This window comes from Zosterops lateralis, assembly GCF_965231275.1.
Source record: "Zosterops lateralis genome assembly, chromosome: 2".
NCBI lineage: Eukaryota > Metazoa > Chordata > Aves > Passeriformes > Zosteropidae > Zosterops > Zosterops lateralis.
In genome coordinates, this window is record NC_139763.1 from 15,724,609 (window position 1) to 15,742,854 (window position 18,246).

Genomic DNA, 18,246 nt, shown 5'->3' on the forward strand with positions numbered 1-18,246 from the left:
TGCCTGAAACTCATTGTGATTTCAGTCAGAGTTTGATACTAATAATGTCTTTAGCTGTAACTCTGAGTAAAGCATTTCTGCTAACCTCTCAGATTTGCTGACACAGTCCTTGTAATGCTGTATTATCCGCATATGGAGTTATACATTTTTGAGCTCTAAAACTCAGCTCAGACACTTTCCTTGTCTTATCAACTCATGGAGTTTTTAATTGACTTGATTTTTCATTTGTTTCCCAGTGCTGTCCTGTAGTTCTGTGATGGGTGAGCAAATTTAGGAGGGGGACTAGAATACCTTTAAATAGCTTTAGTTTGGAAGTGTAGTGAACCATAAACAGCTGCTGTAACTTAGGTGTGCAGAACAGTAGAATGTAGTTTTTCTTAAAAAATAAAATAGACACATTTTTTAGATAAAATGTGGCTTTATGGTTTTCAAAAATCGTCTTCAGGACTTCTGTTTCTACAGGTGCAAATAGATCAGTGATCCACCTTGCATCTCTGACAGCTTTTTCAATGTGTAAAGTTGTTACACTATTTTTAAAATATTTTGTCTGTATAATATGTGTAGTTTCAGTTTCATGTTGTAAATCACAGCACCTTTAAAGCTTGTGGAACGATCCTGCCTGTTTTGACTCAGGGTATACTCAGGATTCATAACAAGCATAGGTTTGTTTTTTACGGTGAGAATGTGTCTGTTCTTGCAAGTCATCTGCTTTCGAGCAAATTAAGTATTGATGACTGGAGCTTGCATTTGAATGCCTGAATAACTAGACTGATCCTTTGATCTTACTCCCAGCTATGCATATTAATATCAACTGGAGGAGAATGGATACAGTTATGACAGCCAAATTTTAGACACCAGTATGTTGAAAGAACTGGCCATCATAAGGAGATGCCATTTGCTAGACTTTCTGGGAAGCATTTGTGACAGTTAGGAGTTTTAATTTATATGCTTCAAAATTGGCTGTGGAGAAAGTTCATTTTTTTCCACAAGGTTTGTGGTCACTTGTTCAGGTGTTTAAATGGGTGATATGACTCTTCCTTCACAAATTTTTGTTTTATATTCTGTATCCAGGACTATTTGAACTTTGCATGAGGCAAGGAATGCTAGAGCATTTAACAGTCATGCTGATACTTTAAAGAAACTAGTATAATGTAAATTTTGCTTTGTAATTTCATTCTGAGTTTCAGTGTGGCGTTCTCTATGTCAATATATATTTCTGGCCTGAAAGCTGAAATTTGTCAGATGTCTTGCCACCTGTAGCCTTGAGCCTGTGGTTGTGATTGTCTCTTCACATTCTGTACTGTGTAATCAGTCTTGTACTTGTCTTAGGAACAAAGGCTATATTTACAGTCATTTCTGGTATAGCCAACACAGGTAAATAGTTAAAGCCAAAGTGGAATCACCTAAATGGACTGTGGGGATTTTGAAGACTGTCCATTGTCTCTCCATTATAGACAAAATTCTGGGCAGCACTTGGCTGTCACTTCTCATGCATAACATATGAATGTACTGTCAGCACGGTACATTTGGAAGTCTGAATTTTTCACTGATTTGTGGGGTGATGTTTCCTTGTACAGAGTTAAAAATGGGAATTGGAAATTTAATTCTCGTCTAAATTAGTGTACAGTATATGCCACAAACTGCTGTGATAGACAGATGACAGATCTTATATATATGTAAATGCTGTCTTGAGAAACACATCATGCGCATGAAAAGTGTTGGGGGAGGGGCGTGTTCAGATTTTTCATATCCTTATTAGTACCATTTTACCTGCTTTGTTTTTCAATTAACACAATCCTAGTCCATGACATAGTAATGATGTCCTGTGTTCAGCTGAGTGGGGCAGGGAAAGGCAGGAGCTTTACTTTGTTGAATTCAGTACCTTCATGCACTACTGTGTGCTCTCTGCAGCTCTTGGTTTCCTTGTAAAGGTGATGAGTTTAACTTCTTTGAATGGTTCTGTTGGTTTTCTTATGACATAGGCAGTTCTTGTTACTGTTTTGTTTGTTGTAGTGTAGGCAATATTTCTTGCCCCAGCTGGGACATGTAACACAAAGTAGATGTAAGCAGATTGACACATTTAAGGGTGTGTCTGTTATCTTTGAACTGGTTGTGGTCTGTCACACTGACTGTAGTTGCTTGTCATTTGAGATGCTTGACTTAAAGTCACAATGTTACATAGACTGAAGTGGGCGTTTAATTATTTCTGCACATCAAAAATACTAGATTTGTGTGTTGACTGATCATGGCAGTTGGCAGATCTACCAGCTTTAAGAACTCATTCAAGATACTCTTTTGGAGTTGTGGTTTTTTTCTGGGGCATTTGGTTGGGGGAGGTGTTTTGTTTTAGGTTTGGGGCTTTTTTGTTGTTGTTGTTTGGGGTTTTTTTTTTTCACCAGGTATAATTCTTAGCAATATTCCAATAGTGAGACTTTTACTCTGGCCTGAAAAGCTGCTTAAATTCGTATAATTGGTTTTAATATTGGTGACTTTCAAGAGGAGAACAATTTAATCAGTAAAACTGGAAAAAGTTTGAATCCATTCAGGGAATTTTTAAGTTTGGACAAAGTGGTTGAGTACCACAGTTGCTGTGCTATATGCTTGCATACATGATGCCATGCTACTTACTCTCTCCTTACTCCCTGGAATAAGATTAAATGCCCATTGGAAACAGAGGGGAGAAAAAATCCCGCTCTGTGTAACAGATGGGGGAATGAGGCTCAACAGCTTAGTGACCCCATCTCGCATCATTCATGGAGTTTGTTCTAGAACTACTTGAACTCTGATTTCTTGAGACCTATTCCAGTGCCTTGACCACAAAGTTACTGCTAGTTCCTTCCTATCAGTAAGAGTTACTGTATGTTGCCTTTGATGCAGGAAACCTCGGTGACATGCTTAATGCTCCACTTAACTATTTTTGGAGGAAATGTGCTACCATTTTTAAGATTACTAATTAATTTATGTATTCAGCGAAGCCATTCAATTGTGTATAAGTGAGTATGTATCTTGAAAATACATTACTGTGGTCTAGATTTGTTTCCTGAGAGTTTCTAAGTTTAAATTAAAATAAATGTTAAAATAATTTAAATAACTTAATCCAAGCATTAATTTATTGGAACATGCTTAGCTATATGCAGATGATTTGAATAAATGGTATTTTATGATTTTAAATATACAACAATACATAGCTCTGAAAAATAAAACCCTCTTTGTCCTGCAAATTCAAGAGGTGGTGGTTTTAGGATGCAAATATTATTTGAATTATTTTTTGCATAACATGTTTGCCAAAATTAGTTACTGTTAGAACCTTGACTTACTTGTGAAACAATGCTTTTAGCTTCATGGGGATTCTTTCTTCTCCTGTCTTCCTGTAGCTTACTTCATATATAGTCACTTCAGAAGTCCTGAATTTTAGTAAATAGTGAAGTTGTTCCACAGCTTATTCTCTCTTCTTAGCAGAATGTATCAAAATAATAAATTATAAAGTAAGTGTAAAGAGTAATGCTCTAGTTGACTGCAGTATTAAATTTCACCCTCTGAATTTATCCAGCGTTCTGAGAAACCAGCCCACATCTGAAAACCTGTGTGTGCAACGCAGGGAACTGCAGCTCACAGCCTTGTGTGTCATTACACAGCCTTGCTGTGCCTGCTGGCTGCCCCTGCTCGTAGGGGAAGGCTCTGGCACTTCCTCCCTGTGTGCAGCCAGTCCTTTGGCAGGAGCCCAGGAAGGCACAGGGGGCATTTCCCTGAGACTGCAGGAGGCAGGGAGGGTGAGGTGCACCTGCCTTCTTGTGAGATGCAGGCTTGATAATAAGATTTGTGCACTATCAGGTGCCAGAGTCACTCTTAAGACTATGTGTGCAAGCAGAAGGAATTTCTTTTATTCTCAGGTTTTCAGCAGTGGTTGGATATTTGAGGTAGGTGATTTCTAAGGTGTGTATTTCTTTTTCCTCTTTGGAGCAGATGGACAGAGATTAGGTGCTGTGGGGGTTTTTGACTTTGTTTTACTAAGCTGCTGAATTTATGTGTTAAGTGTAATAATTTACTAGTCATCCACTTGTACAGGTAGGAAACTAAATGAGACTTCCTCTTCCCTGTCTTTCTTTATTTTCTCAGGTGGTTGGTTGGTTGGTTGGTTGGTTGGTTGAGGTTTTTTTGTGAGCACATCACCACACGTGATTTGGAGCTGGTTTTAGCTACATAGACTGCTTGTCCAAAACAAAGATTTTGTAACAGTGTATGTACAGCATCTTGAATAATGTTGTGGTGCTTATTGGACCCCAAGATGAGTTAATTCAGAGACTTAAACTTGCTGAGAGCTGCAAGCCTTTTTACTATTCTTTTCTAATATGACTTGGCACAGTGCTGGACAAATGCCAGCGCAGGAAAGGGGAGTGCTTTTCTATATTGTTAAACCATACTCTTGAGTCATGCTAGATAGGAAGAAGGTGGCAAAGTAGATAGGGTTTACAAAATCACATAGTTAAAGTTGCCCAAGTATCCTAACTTAAAGAAGTTTGGCTTTGTACCTAAATGATTTGCAAGTTAATGGCTTTTGTCTGAGGTTGTCTACGGAGAGGCAAGTTTCAACATCCTGTTGTTTCTTTTAATACTCAGCAAAGGAAGAAGTCCTTAGACAATAAAATTGGGAATAAATTATGTGGAAGGCATGGAAGTTGAGTTAACAAAGTTTTATATAAAAATACATGTGGGATTTTTTTTTTAATAAAGAGTTTTTAATATTTACATGTACTATTTCTAACAGTATATGCAAAATGTTTTGGATAAGTGCTATAAGAGAACAGCTAGAGAAGTCTAAGATGATGGCTCACTTCTCCTATTTACATCTAGTAAATTTTAATCAGGTCAGGATTTAGGAAAGTGCTTTAGATCTGTGTGGCTTCACAGCTCAGAAGTTAGGGCACAAGTCATTAATTCAGATCCTATTAAAGCCTTATATTTTATTTAAGCACTGGAATAGATTGTGAAAACTCCTGAAGATTTAAGAAGGGCTTAGACATAAATGTCTTGTGAGCAGCGTTGTAGGAATAGCTGATCATGCTTTGGTGTGTGGAGATAGATTGGATGACCTCTTAAGGTCCTCTTAGTCTATTTTCAACTATGTTTTTCAGACCTACAAATTTTTTCTCGGGGTAGCTCATTGCTGCTTAGAATAGCAAGTTTGAAATGCACAGTTTGAAAGGTTTTCACCGAATGTGGTTCCACACAGCGCCTTGTGTTGCTGACTGCAGATTTGTTATGAGTGTTTCAGTGGGAATCTCTGTGCAGCTTTGAAAGAAGCCCGAAGCATTGTCACAGCTTTACTCCATCCAGGGACCTCATGGTTCTTGGGCTTTGTCCGTTGAGAGACCCTTGGAAACACCAGAGAGGAAGAGCTCAGCTCTATATATACCCAGTGTTTCAATGACTAAATAATAAATAATACTGGTAGTTCTTATGTGTTTAAATCAATAACAGCAGTTGTTGGGTGAGTCTGGAAGTTTTGATAGTTGACAACTAGGAGTTACCTGAGAGAAGCTTCATCACCTATGTTACTCAATGGCATGTTAAAACTTCCACATAACAATTAATAAAGGGTCTGATTCAGTTGTCTTATCTCTTTTGCTTATTTGTGTCATCAAAGCATCATTCTGCACTGATACACAGTTTAATTCTTGATTTAATTCTAGTTAAGTGTTGATTAATTGTTAAGTGTAAGAACACAACATTTTTTGTCTTTACAGAGTTTTAAGGTTCTGCTACAAGGCACCAATTACATGGTAAAGCCAATAGCTGCCACGTCTACTGAACTCTGTTAATAGTATAAGGACTGCTTACTTATTTATATGCTCAGTTCCAGTATTAATAATTAGGAAATGTTGAGTTTAATGGCAGAAGAATTATTCCAAAAGATGCAATTGGTATCAGTTTCATAAGGAGTTTTTAAATAGTTGACAAACATGGTTGAGGAAAAAAGTTAAAATATTTGCCAGAAAGAGTACTTAAACATCCTGAAATAGTCTAACAATAGTCTAAATGCAAAGGACGGATATTCTGGGTCTAATATTGAAGAAGGTCTGGGGACAAACTTAATGCCCTTCAGAAAAAAAATCCTTTTAGACTATAGAAAAGAACAAAGTTTTTAGCAAGGTAGGTCCAAATCAGTGGAACTTTGATTTGCAAAAAGAATGTAGGAATGGAAATGCTAAACTAAATCTAAAAACTTTGAGTGTATGCTATCTATCATATTATTGATGAAATGAAGGGGGAAAGAGAAAAAATAGTGTACAATAGGAAACATAATGGTTTGCCCACTTAATATTTCAAGTGATATTTTGGATACATGTAAAAAACGCTGTAATGGGAATGATGGTTACCTGACATTATTATTAAAACAAGAAATCCTGCCCCAGACTGCTAAGTCCTAATGGTATTTATGGATGCTTGGTACTGTATTGTACCTACAAAATGACCCATATGGATCCAGTGCTAATCAGAAAGGTAGATGTAAACAGCATTAGGTTTACTGTGCAGGTGAGTTTTGCCAGACTTCTGAGATGAATTGGATCTCTTGCAGTAAATGTTAGAACCATAATTTAAAAAAAAAAAAGAAAAAAGGTGGCATTATGACTTGCAGATCAATATATAAGTGTAGTATATGTAAAGTGCAGGATATTCAGTGCTTCAAAGGAAGTGGTTAATTGATTGTGGAGGGATGTGGGCTGCATTTCTTGGTGTACTTCTTTCTTAGGAAGGGTTTGGTATGACTCTGTTTTCTTGATGCCAGTACTTTAACGTATGATGCTACTTGTGACCTCATTGCCCCTGCAGTGTGGTTTTTTGTGGGTGTGCCTTACTGGTCCAGATTTGAAATAATTTGAATTTTAAAAGAGCTTTCTTTAAACTCTTTCTGCCAGGAAATTCCTAAGAGTTATTACATCCTGAGAGTTCAGTGGGTTGAAGCCTGTAATTTTTGGTTGCTAGAAATATTGATGATTGATTGACTTTTGTGTCAGATGTTCTGTCAGCTCATGTAGGGGACCAGCTGCCTGATAAAGATTCCCTGGTGTCTGTCTGCTTTACACCTAGTAGAGAACCTGTAGGATCTCTTTGTGTTCCTGCCCGTGTGCCTTCAGGAAAACTGCTGGAACCCAGCTGTGTTTAGGTATTGATTTCTACTAATTTAGTGAGATATGGCAACAGGTTTAAAAGCTTTGGGGAAACAGATTTTATACTTTAATTAACATGACTTTTTCCACTGCAAAACAGAATAGGAAGTTGAATCAGAGTGGATTGGAAGGTCATTTTGTAGGTTGCTTTTATAAGGGATGTGCACCCTCCTTTCCCTGGCAGAAATCAATTGTTAATATGTTCAGGTGTAAGTAGAAATTTTCTGTGGACTTTTTCTGTTATTTGTCTTTTATTTCTCTTGTCTTGTCACCTGAAACATGTTTTACTTTTGGAACCAGAGTACTGGGAATAGCCAGATCTTGTATCAATTCTGCTTCACTTAGTTGTCCTGCTGTGAGAGGAGAGCACCTGAAGGATAATCAAGGTCTAGAGTCTCTTTTGAATTAGACTAATCTGAGAATGTGAAAGGTATATATTCAGCCTTCTCTTAGTCCGTATTCATCAGACTGTTATATCTACTCCCAGTCTGTTATGTCATCAAGGCATGCCCTTGGTGCTAGTTAAATACTAGAGGGAGTCTACACCCAGCAAAACCAAATGTATTTCATTTGCTCACCTCTTAAGCATGCTGCTGACCTCCTCACTCTACACTGGTTTCTATAGTGCTGTTTCCAACAGGAACCTTTGGGCTTTACATTTTAACTCCTAAGAAAGGCTGTGTGCTTTGTAGCCTTTCTGAATACACAGCTGCTTTCCATTTAATGGTATATACCAGCAAACCATAAATCATATATACATATTCTTTTTTACATGGCTCAGACTGTTCTGAGAAAAACTGGTTCTACCATTCAGTGATTCCCTTAGCATAATCATTGCTTGGGTAGACCTGTTTAAAAAGATCTTGCTAATCCAGTGCTCTGGCTCAGACATGACTCCATGGCGCTCATGCTGATTCCTTGAGTTTGTTCCTAGTTCCAGGGAGTGTGTTTTGAATGCATTGCTTGAGTTCAGCTGAAAAGCAACTGTAAGGAGTGCAGGATTAAACAGGAAAACCAGATTGTGCAAAACAGTTTATTTGTTTTGCAGAAGTTTGCTGTGGTTTTTCTGGTTGACTGCTAAGAAAGTCAGTGAGGTTGAAGATTAGAGCCTTTTTAAAAACAGAGGTTGATCTTGCCTTTTTCTCTTTGAAGGGAGGCTTGTCTGAAGTTTCTGAGAGTGGGTTTCACTTCCAACTGTATTCAGTTGTCTTAAAATAGTAAATGTGAAAACTTAAACTTATTGTGTGGTAAATTCTTATTTAACCTGCAGTTAATGTACATTATTATTTAGCAGAATGACTATTGTAGCAGGAATCACTTTTTCTGAAACTCTGCATGTGGAATGGAGTTAGTGTAGAGCACATGGTTTTGATATACAAATTGCCCTATTTTAGGCCCCAGAGTTTAGCCATTGTTGTTGTTAGGACATTATAGACGCCTCCTTTTCAGCTAAAGTCAATTATTTTATTTGTTATACTGATTTTTTTTAAAATTTTTTTTTCCAATTGGCAAGATCGAAGGAAGCTATCTTGTAGCATGAACAGAATGTAGAGATGTGTAGCTAAAACACAAATGTTAATTTATGTCATAAAATTGAGAAAAGGGGAAGTATGTGACTTGTGGCCTTGATGGTAATGATATATGTTTACTCAGTATGTTTTCCTGTAAACAAGCTTTATTAAAAACACTCATTTCTGTTACTTAGCTAAGCTGGTATTTTTCTGGTCTTTCATTTGATAATACTGATTTTTTTATGTATCTTAAGGAAGGATAATGCAATACAATATTCACTGCCTGTACAGTGTAAGTAAAAGATAATACGGTGTGGGGCATGTGGGCTTTTTGGAGCATCATCAATTACCCTTTGCTGTACAGATAGAAGGTTGTATTGATGGTCCTTAACTGAGACAGCTTTTAAAGATTATATTCACTGCTGTAGTAATGTGTAGCATATGCCACTGATTTCTTACTAGTCCTCCAACATGGAAAGATGACTTTTAGAGTAGACCAGAGTCATGCCAGAAATCTCTAGTATCTCCCTGAAGCCAGGAAAGATGAGAAAATAGCACTGCTACCGTGTGCCAGATGTCTGCACTAGAAAGACAATCAGAAAGCCCAGCCTTCTTCCCCTCCCCACTACCTAAACAAAACAACCAAAAAAAAAAAAAAAAAACAAAAAAAAAAAAAAAAAAAAAAAAAAAAAAACAAAAACAAAAAAAAAAACCCCACATAAAAACACCCCAAAAACCTAAAGGAACACCCCCTCAAAAAAACCCAACCCACCTGTGTCATATTTGAGAAATCCATTATTCCTGTAATTTAGCTTTTTCCAGCTTCATCTTCCACGGGGTGGGGTGGGGAAAAAAAAGAGCTCAGGAGAAAAGTTGCTTAGAGAGCTGGTAATCATCTGATTGAACATTCAGTGTGCTTGCAATATTTGAAAATCAGAATTCGTAAGTGGTTAGGATTTAATCTGTCACATATGAAGGACTCCCCTCTAGCCATATGCAAGCTATAAGATTGTATTAATTAGAAGTTGTTACAGAAGAATGCTAGGAAGGTTTTGAAGAAATCTGCTGAAAAGCTGAATAATGGAAAGGAAGGTGTGGAATGAAGCTAAAATCTCTGCATTTCTGAGCAGCTTTTATTAACTTTCTGACATCTAAAAGGTAACTGTCTATACATGTATGTAACTTTTAAGTAAATTAAGATTTGAAAATTTTGATTAGACTTTGGCTTCTCTAGGGAAACAGTGCAAAAATGAACTCAAATTCTGTCTCCAATGGAAATGGAAAATGATAACCATTTTTAATAGTTTTTCATTTGTTTCTAAAATGATACTGAATTGCTGTTAAACTTTCACAGAAAACTAAGAATTAATGCCTGAGGTGATGCCCTGTACCATAACTTAGGAAATACATACTTTTCCTTACAACTTGGTATTGGTCATGTTTGTTGTGTAAACAAAGTTAATAAAAAAATTACCTTTCAGGGAAAAATATCTCTTAGAAATTCTCCAAGTAGGACTGTATCACTGTCAAGCAAAAGAAAGCCTTTGTTGACCAACAAGGTATTTAAGACTTATAAAAAAATCTTCATAGCTAAATTTCAAATTCAAAAGCCTTTTTCTGTATGGCTTGTTAAAATGGCCCTTGGGAAAGTACAGAAAGTGATAAATGCTGTAAAATTGATAGTAAAATTAGAATTGCATTCAATGTTTTTTTCTAAGTCTATACTGTAGTTACAAAATTTCCTTAAGGTGGAATAAGGGCTGACTTGCTGTTTAAGGTCGTGTCCTCAGAAAGAACCCGTTTATCTGTTCGCCTTGTGTGGCTTTTTGCCATTCAGTCTTCATCAGGTTTAACTGTTTTGCTGAAGTTGTAGTAATGAAAAATAATGTCTAGCTGTGTAGTAGTGAGGCTTCAAATGCCAGATGGTTTTACATATTCCTTACTGTGACTTCATCCAGGTTGAGAATACATAAGGATCAAAGCAAGGGTGGCATTATGTGCCTGAATAGGGAGTTTTCCATGTTTGCTTCCAATTACCTTCTTTTGTAGAATATGGAGAGGAGAGTACAGTAACATGCTATGACAGCCTATCTCCAATATATTTATTTCTGTACTTGGAGTCAATATTTGTTTTCACTTTCTGAATCTTTTTTTACAGAATGGACAGCAAATTGTGGATGAACCTATGGCAGAAGATGATATCAACCAACAAACTGTGAGTAAAAGATGGCTGTAATAAAAATAGTACCATATTGGAGCACACTGACATCGCTTAATTCATAGGCCATTTGCCACTAGTGCTTTGTTGTTTGAGTTTACTGGACATGGGGTACACTCTCAGATTTTAATATTTTTGAGAGAGGTTTTTTCCTCACTGGCTCAGGTCTAGTTGGTGTCCTACTGTTCTCAAAACTCATTCCTCAGCTTTTAATAGTGTTTCAGGAAAGGTCAAGGGTGAGGAACAACTGTGAAAGTATAGTTTCCATTGTGCTTCTCATTGAAAGGCATTCATCAAAGAAATTCTTAACCTGGGCTTCTTAAAAATAGAGATTGTTACTAAAGAGAGGACCAATGAACTTTCCTGACTGTGATAATTTTTTAAGGTTCCTTGTCTTTATGTCAAACTTGCAGTTTACAGAATTTCGTAATGTGAAGATCCGGAGTTCAGTTTTCTTGTTGCAATGCCTGTGAGTTTTGTCAAACATCAAGTTTACCTGTATTTTGTGTTAGAGAATACTAGCTGAATGTTAAACCTGGTGATGAATGGCTTTGCCAATAAAACTCCATATTTGGTTGGACTTCAAGGTTCATTTGCTGCTATTGCGTATTGTGCAGACTTCAGGTTGTGAGTAGGTGGTCAAAGCTGTTTCCGTCTATACAGCATGGATATAATTGCAACACTATAGCAGTTTCTCTCTGCTGAAATCCTGCAGAGACAGTTGAGATAGTAAGTTGCTTTTTCCATGTTTGTCTTAAATGTACCAGTAATAGATGTAGCTCTTAAGCTGACATGAAAACTGGGTGACTGCAAGCCTGTACTGCGTAGCTGTTCTTGATTCCTCCTCTCAGCATCAAGGCTCTGCTGTATGTACCACAAGGTGAAGAAATGAGGCAACTGCTGACAAGTGACTGAAGTAGTGCAGTGTTAACAGTAAGAAAAGAACAGTATTTGTGTGTTTAGAAGGAAACACCAGGAGATCATTTGTTCTAATATTGTGCATAATAGAGACTGCAGTTCTTATTTCAATTTTTGTGTAAACTAGAACAAATCATTGGGAAAGCTTTGGTTTGTTAATTTATTTTGACTTTTGCCATTGCTTGATTATTTCCTTGTTTTGAGCCTGTAACTTAACTGTTGTATTTGGCTTACAAAGCAAGGTTTTGGTGGGGAGGGTTGATCTCTGTGAGAAGAGGGAAGAGGGTTTGCACCACCATGTAGGACAGAGCCAGATTCAACCAGCTCCAAAATGGGCCCAGCCCTGGCCAAAGCTAAGCCCATCAAACATGTGGGTGGAGATCTGTGATATCAGGTTTAGGATAAAAATTACTGTGTTGCATCTGTGAGGGTAAGGAGTAAAAAACTGTGGGAGAAACAGCCCTGCAAGCCACCAAGATGAGTGAAGAAGGAGGGACAAGGAGGCGCTTTGTGTGCCAGAGCAGAGATTCCCCTGCAGCCCCAGAGAAGACATGGTGATGGAAGCTGTCCCCTGCAGCCTGTTGGAGGATTACAGGGGGAAGATCTCCACCCTGCAGGCTGTGGAGAACTCCACACTGGAGCAGGTAGATGTGCCCTGCAGGGAGCTGCAGCCTGTGCAGAGCCCATTCTGGAGTAGGTTGATGGCAGGAACTGCAGCCCAGAGAAGCCCACAGAGGGAGCAGGTTTTCTGGCAGGACTGCAGCTCATGGGGGACTTAGGCTGGAGCAGTCTGTTCTTGAAGAATTGGACTTTGTGGAAAGGATCTGTGCTGGATGGAGCAGGGGAAAACTGAGGAAGTAGCAGAAAGTGTTAACTGACTGTAATCCCCATTCCACCTGTTCTGTTTGACAGAGAGGAGGTAGAAGAGTGGTAGCAGCCTTAGAAGAAGGGGAGGGTGGAGAAAAAGATGGTTTTAGTTCCATCTTTGTTTCCCACTGTCCTGCAAACAGGTGAAATAAATTTTCCTGAAATTTATACTCTTTGGCCCATGGTGGTAACTGGTGTGTGCTATCCCTGTTCTTAAGGCAGTGCCTGGGCTTTTCTTCTACATGTCCTGCTGAGGAGAGGGGATTGAGAAAGTGACTGGTTGCGTGTCTTGCAACCAGCTAGAGTTTATCACTCAAAATTATCAAGCCTTTCCTTCAATAGTTGATAACTACGGGATGATTACAAATGTTTCCCTGTACCTTCTTTGGAAATTTCCTAACTGCTGCTTTTTTTCCATTTTAATAAAGCATAAGTATCAAAAAGTTAAAACAATTCTTTAGTATTCTTTCTGTCATGCTTGAACTGCTTTGTTAGGATTGTTTTAGCTTTTTAATGTCTCGGACCAGTATTTTAGGAGTATACTTTGCATTTATTTCTAGTCTGTGATGAGTAAAAGGTTGCCAATTGTGGTGTAAATTAATCTCAGTGTTTTTAAACAAGATGTTACTACTGCTGGTTAGTCAGTTATGTAGCTGGAAGCTAACCAGTGCTGTCAGGCAGGTGATAAAATACTACTTGAGCTGGGATATGAGAGTCTGTCAGTGCTTCATAATCTGCTTTGTTGCAAAATACAGACCATTTTAAATTACCACTGGAAGTCATTTAAGTTGTTCTGTTTAACTTTGCACTTGAATGGACTTGGGGCACTTACATAGTTACTAACAATGTATGAAATTTCTCAGCTGTAACTGAGGACAGTAGAATGCCAAGGGTGTACTAGCAAATCAGGTAAGAAAACAAAATACTTTGGTAGGTGAGTAAAGTATGGAACTTCAGGGTAGAAAGTTGCCATACGTGTGGGAATAGAAGGTGAAAACTTGGAATCAGCATCCTTTTGCTGTTGTAAGTAGTTGGATAGAATGCTGATGATGCAAATGAGATAGGAAATTTAAAATAAATATTAAAACCTAACACAGTTCTGTGTACATAGGAACTCTCTCTAATATTCTGTGTATCAAAAGAGAAATTGTTTAATTACATCTGTGTTCTTTTGGTCAAAAGTAAAATTATTTAACAGGAAAGCCTGAGTTACATGGCTGTGATTCAAACTTGGTGGTAGTTTTAGGGAAAGCAGGAAATATAAAGATACCCATTTCTAAGGAGTCCAAGATGCTGTATGGTTCAAAGTCTTGCTTCTTTTAAAAGGGGAGTCATTCACTACTCCGGTTTTATGGCAACAAGTGTGCTGATTATATCTGACTTTATAGCTTGTTGCCAACATTTTATTTATCTGTATCTCATAAATGACCTGGGACCAGCAGGAAATAAATGTAAGAACAGCTGGCTGAAGCTGAACCTAATGTGAAAGCTTAAGTGGACATTATTGAAAGGGGAAGCTATTTAAAGCCTTTTATTTGCTACCTTTCTTACTCTTATGCTGTCTGCCATTGCTTTTTGTACCTCTGTGTCCATAGAGATTGAGTAAATTAGCTGAGCCAATTAATTGTTTTGAGCTGTTGTAATCATGCTGGATGCTTTATTGCTAGTTAAAGCTAACCAGAAACTGCAGCTAGTCTAGCAGGTGGCTTTCCATTTTGTGTGTATGTGAAGATCATATCATATTTGTGCTGTGTTCTTTTTGTTCTGTGATCTGGATCCTATGTAGCTGATAAAACACTTACTACAACTGATGTATTACCATTGCATTCTACTAGCTTAAGCCTAATTATTAAGCATATGAAAAATATTAGGTTCCAAGAATTTTAAAAAGTTTTTTCACTAGAAGTGAAGTTTTCATTTGTAAGTTGCAGGAAAATTTCTTTTTGGTAACCTACAAGGACTAAAGGTTGTTATTTTTTCAGTATAGGCAGAAGTGGAACCTATTCAGGCTCAAAACTTGTGATGAACCTCTCTTGAATGCAGGTGGTGGGGTCATATTACTACCCTTGACTTCTTGCTTTGGCCCTACTTTTAAACAAGCAGAATTAAAGCATAAAAAGAATTAAAACTAAATCAAAACAAATCATATTGAAATATGCTGATTGGGGTGATAAAAAATTAAATCTCAGTTAATTAAGCTGTCATCTTACTAAAAATATATAATTAAGGTAACAATCACTAGTCAGAGGGTAGTCAAAAGGCAGAGTAAGAAATGCTTGCAAAGAGAAGTCAGTAAGTTTAAAAAGTCTTTTTCATTTATTTTTTCCTGGTAGAATTTAAATAACACATCTATTTGCGGTCAGGAGAGATGAAAATTAGGACTGTTGTCTTTCCAATCAGTGTTTTTTATTAAAAGAGTTTATAAGAAAAGTGTGATCTTAAAAAGGCTTCAGAATACATTGGAAAAAACCTGAAGCATGTGGACAATACAATCTCATTGTCGAAGAATTGAGTTTGATTGGCGAGTGCTGAGATTCTGTATTTTACATGCATGTGTACTATACAATTTACCTCAAATCTATAAAGCACCGGAATGGGGATGTCTCCATAAGGAGAGCGAGATCATTCATCAGTTACAGCCGTGGGCAAAACAGCACCCATTACTCAAGCAGTAATGCTAAATCCAGAGTAATCTGGGGTAATCTCATTTGTTATGTCTTCATCTGTGAAAATAATGTAGGATGAGAGTGTTATTCAGAAAAATTCAGGAGAAAAAAACGTAACTAAACTGACAGATTTTAAAACATTTCAGAGAGGCTTTAACTGATTCTTAGTTTTACCTCAATTTGTAATATTCTGTACTAGTGATAACTCAATGTTTCAGAAACTTTTGTTTGCCTTTTGGCAAGTTGAAGCACCATTTCAGGGCTGCTCTAAACTTCTGGATATTCCTGCTCAGGTGATCAATAACAGTTTCCATGTTTAAGAACAGTCATGTTTGTTAACATGACAATGAAGGCATTTCTGATGATTATTTCAATATATTTGTTTTACTTTTGCTACTACAACCTTCATGTTTCAATTTTCTGTCTGTGCATTTTTGTCAGTTTTTTGATAGAACGTCTTGGCTCTGTAGTAGAGCTTTAAGACATAGCTATAATTTCTTAAACATTAGGGAAATGTTTGGATTCACAAGTGTTCATAGTCCATACTCCTCCTCATTATTTACAGACTGATACTTAACTTTAGCTGAAACAGCTACTTGTGTAGCTTCTTGTAACAGCTTGGGTTACAAATACTAAACATACTTGAAAGTATTCTATAATTCTTACTTTCCTTTTAGTGTATTCTACTAAATATACTTAGATATATGTATTCATGTATTTAATTCTATTTTACAAACAAATAACTTAATTCTTGAACAAATAAGCTTTTTTAGACAAACAATTTGCATCCAGTAAAAATTAAAAAAATTAAATCCAGTCATTTCCTTCTCAATGACCAGATTGTGCTTTGCAAAAGGCAGAATGCTTTTTTTTTTTTTTTTGTCTAATATGCTGAAATTGGAAATTCATTATCTTCCAAAGCACTCTACTCTGCTGAAACTTGGATGAATTTTGTTACCAACTTAGTGACATGGTGCATCTTACCTCTCTGAGAATGAACTTGCAGGTCTTCAAGTACGTAAGAAGTTACAGCATCCTTGTAAACAGTGCAGATCATTTGATCTGAGATGTTAACTCTTAGATATCAAACTAATGTATGAAGAAGGCAAGCCCTGGAATACTTTTTTCCTCCAAGTGTTGGGGAAAGGTTGCAGCAAAACTTTCATTGATGTGTTCTACTGGATTTTCTGCATGGCTTAATGTCTTAGGTGCAGGATACTTTCTGGATCTTGGTCAGAAAATTTGAATAATTTGAGAGTGTAAGCAATGTTCAAAGTCAAGCTGCTTACTTGTTACATAGAGAGAAAACAGATGGTAGCCCTGCAAAGCCTGTAAACTGACAGATGGAAGCTGCCACACCCCCTGTTTAATAGAATATTGCTGCTTTGGCTATACAAATGTATTTATTACTAAGAAAAGTATGTTATTGAGCTTCTGAAAACTTAAAAAATTAGCTCTCTGTTTCTCAACTGTTGACCTTTGTCAAACGAGGGCTTTTCATTCCATATATGTGCTACTTCTTTGATTTTTGCAAATAATTGAAAGCAGTCCATACTGTAGACTTGCTTTTCTAGCACTGTAAAGACTTAATTTGCATTATTACACTTCTCAAGCTGAGGGTATTGTCAGCTTACCTGATGGACTCCACTTAGATTAAATGTTTCAGCATCCAATGAAACTCATGGATTCCCAAATGTTCTGTATTGTTTAGAGAGTTCCTCAGCGTTTTTCAGTTCTCCCGCTGTCTGTAGTGTCTGTGAGCTCTGTTGTCTTCAAAGTCTAGACAGCATTTCTCTTAATTTTGTGAACTCAGATCATCCAATTTAAACGATGAGGAGGGGAAGATGGGAGATGAACTGACTTTATATTTCTGTATTGGATGAGAAGGAAATGCATTGTGCAAGTGGAGTTCAGTAATTGACAGAACTGTGACAGACAGGCACACCACATTCCCTTTGTTTTGGAGACAGTTGTGTCTCCTGATAAACAAATATAATACAAATCCTTACCAAAGATTTTAAGGTAGGGAAGCAACTTGCTGAAGCAATTTGTTCTTTTTATCAGAGACTTTCCTGTTGGGGACTGCTGCCCTCTAACCTGTCTCCTTCATATACGAAGGAATATTTAAAAGGGCAAGCTCTCTTCTGAGAGATTCTCAAAGTCAGCTGTGTAGCTTATATCTTAATGTTTCTGGTTAGCTGCTGGTGCTCTTTGGGAACCATGCAGGCTGTGTTCTCCCAGAGCACAAGAAATTTCTTCCACCTGCCAGACTCATGCCAGTTATAGGAGAGCTATTGTTGTGAAGTAACCCCACTGACCCCTGAGCACTGTGCTTTGTGCTTCTCGGGGAGGTCACATAAAAGGTTTGGGAGAGCAGTAGTCAGTAATTGTACAAATGTTTTGGTTGAAGTGCCTTATTCCTGTCACCCTTAGCAGATACAGCAAAATGTGCTCTTACCCTTTACAGCCAAAATATAAGAAAATTATTATTTACCCATGGTATTTTTTCATCTTTAAGGAATACTGTAGTTAGAGCAGCTTTTACCATTTACTCTCCATTTCTGCCTTTAGATTTTTTTGGTATCACAGGGTTTAATTTAATGACTTGAAGATTCCTGGTCACTCTGCTTTTAGTGTAATTGTATCTATTCTTGGCAAGGTAAAGGCAGATTGCTTGAGTGGTCTGCCATTTATTTATTTATTTATTTTTCTTTTAAGTTTTCCAAGTGCAAATAACTATATTGCTGTTAAACTGCAAAATTAAATTCTTGAAGTATTTCAGTTTTGAAGGAGGAAGTAGGTGCAGGTTTGAAACAATTGAAGAGAGGAAAGCTTCAAGTAATTTTTATGTTACTCATGAAGTATGTGAAATCCTTGTGTTGCAGTAAGCTCCTTGT

At 37.2% G+C, this 18,246-nt stretch overlaps 1 protein-coding gene across 2 annotated transcripts in view; it reads left to right on the forward strand.

Annotated features, from left to right (window-relative positions):
- RPS6KA3 (ribosomal protein S6 kinase A3) overlaps positions 1 to 18,246 on the forward strand; it is a 74,925-nt gene that overhangs the window by 2,096 nt on the left and 54,583 nt on the right. For both annotated transcript variants that reach the window (XM_083854737.1, XM_083854738.1), the window contains exon 2: positions 10,839 to 10,895. In XM_083854737.1, coding sequence (XP_083710863.1) covers positions 10,839 to 10,895 — 57 coding nt within the window. The remainder of the gene's footprint in view (positions 1 to 10,838; positions 10,896 to 18,246) is intronic.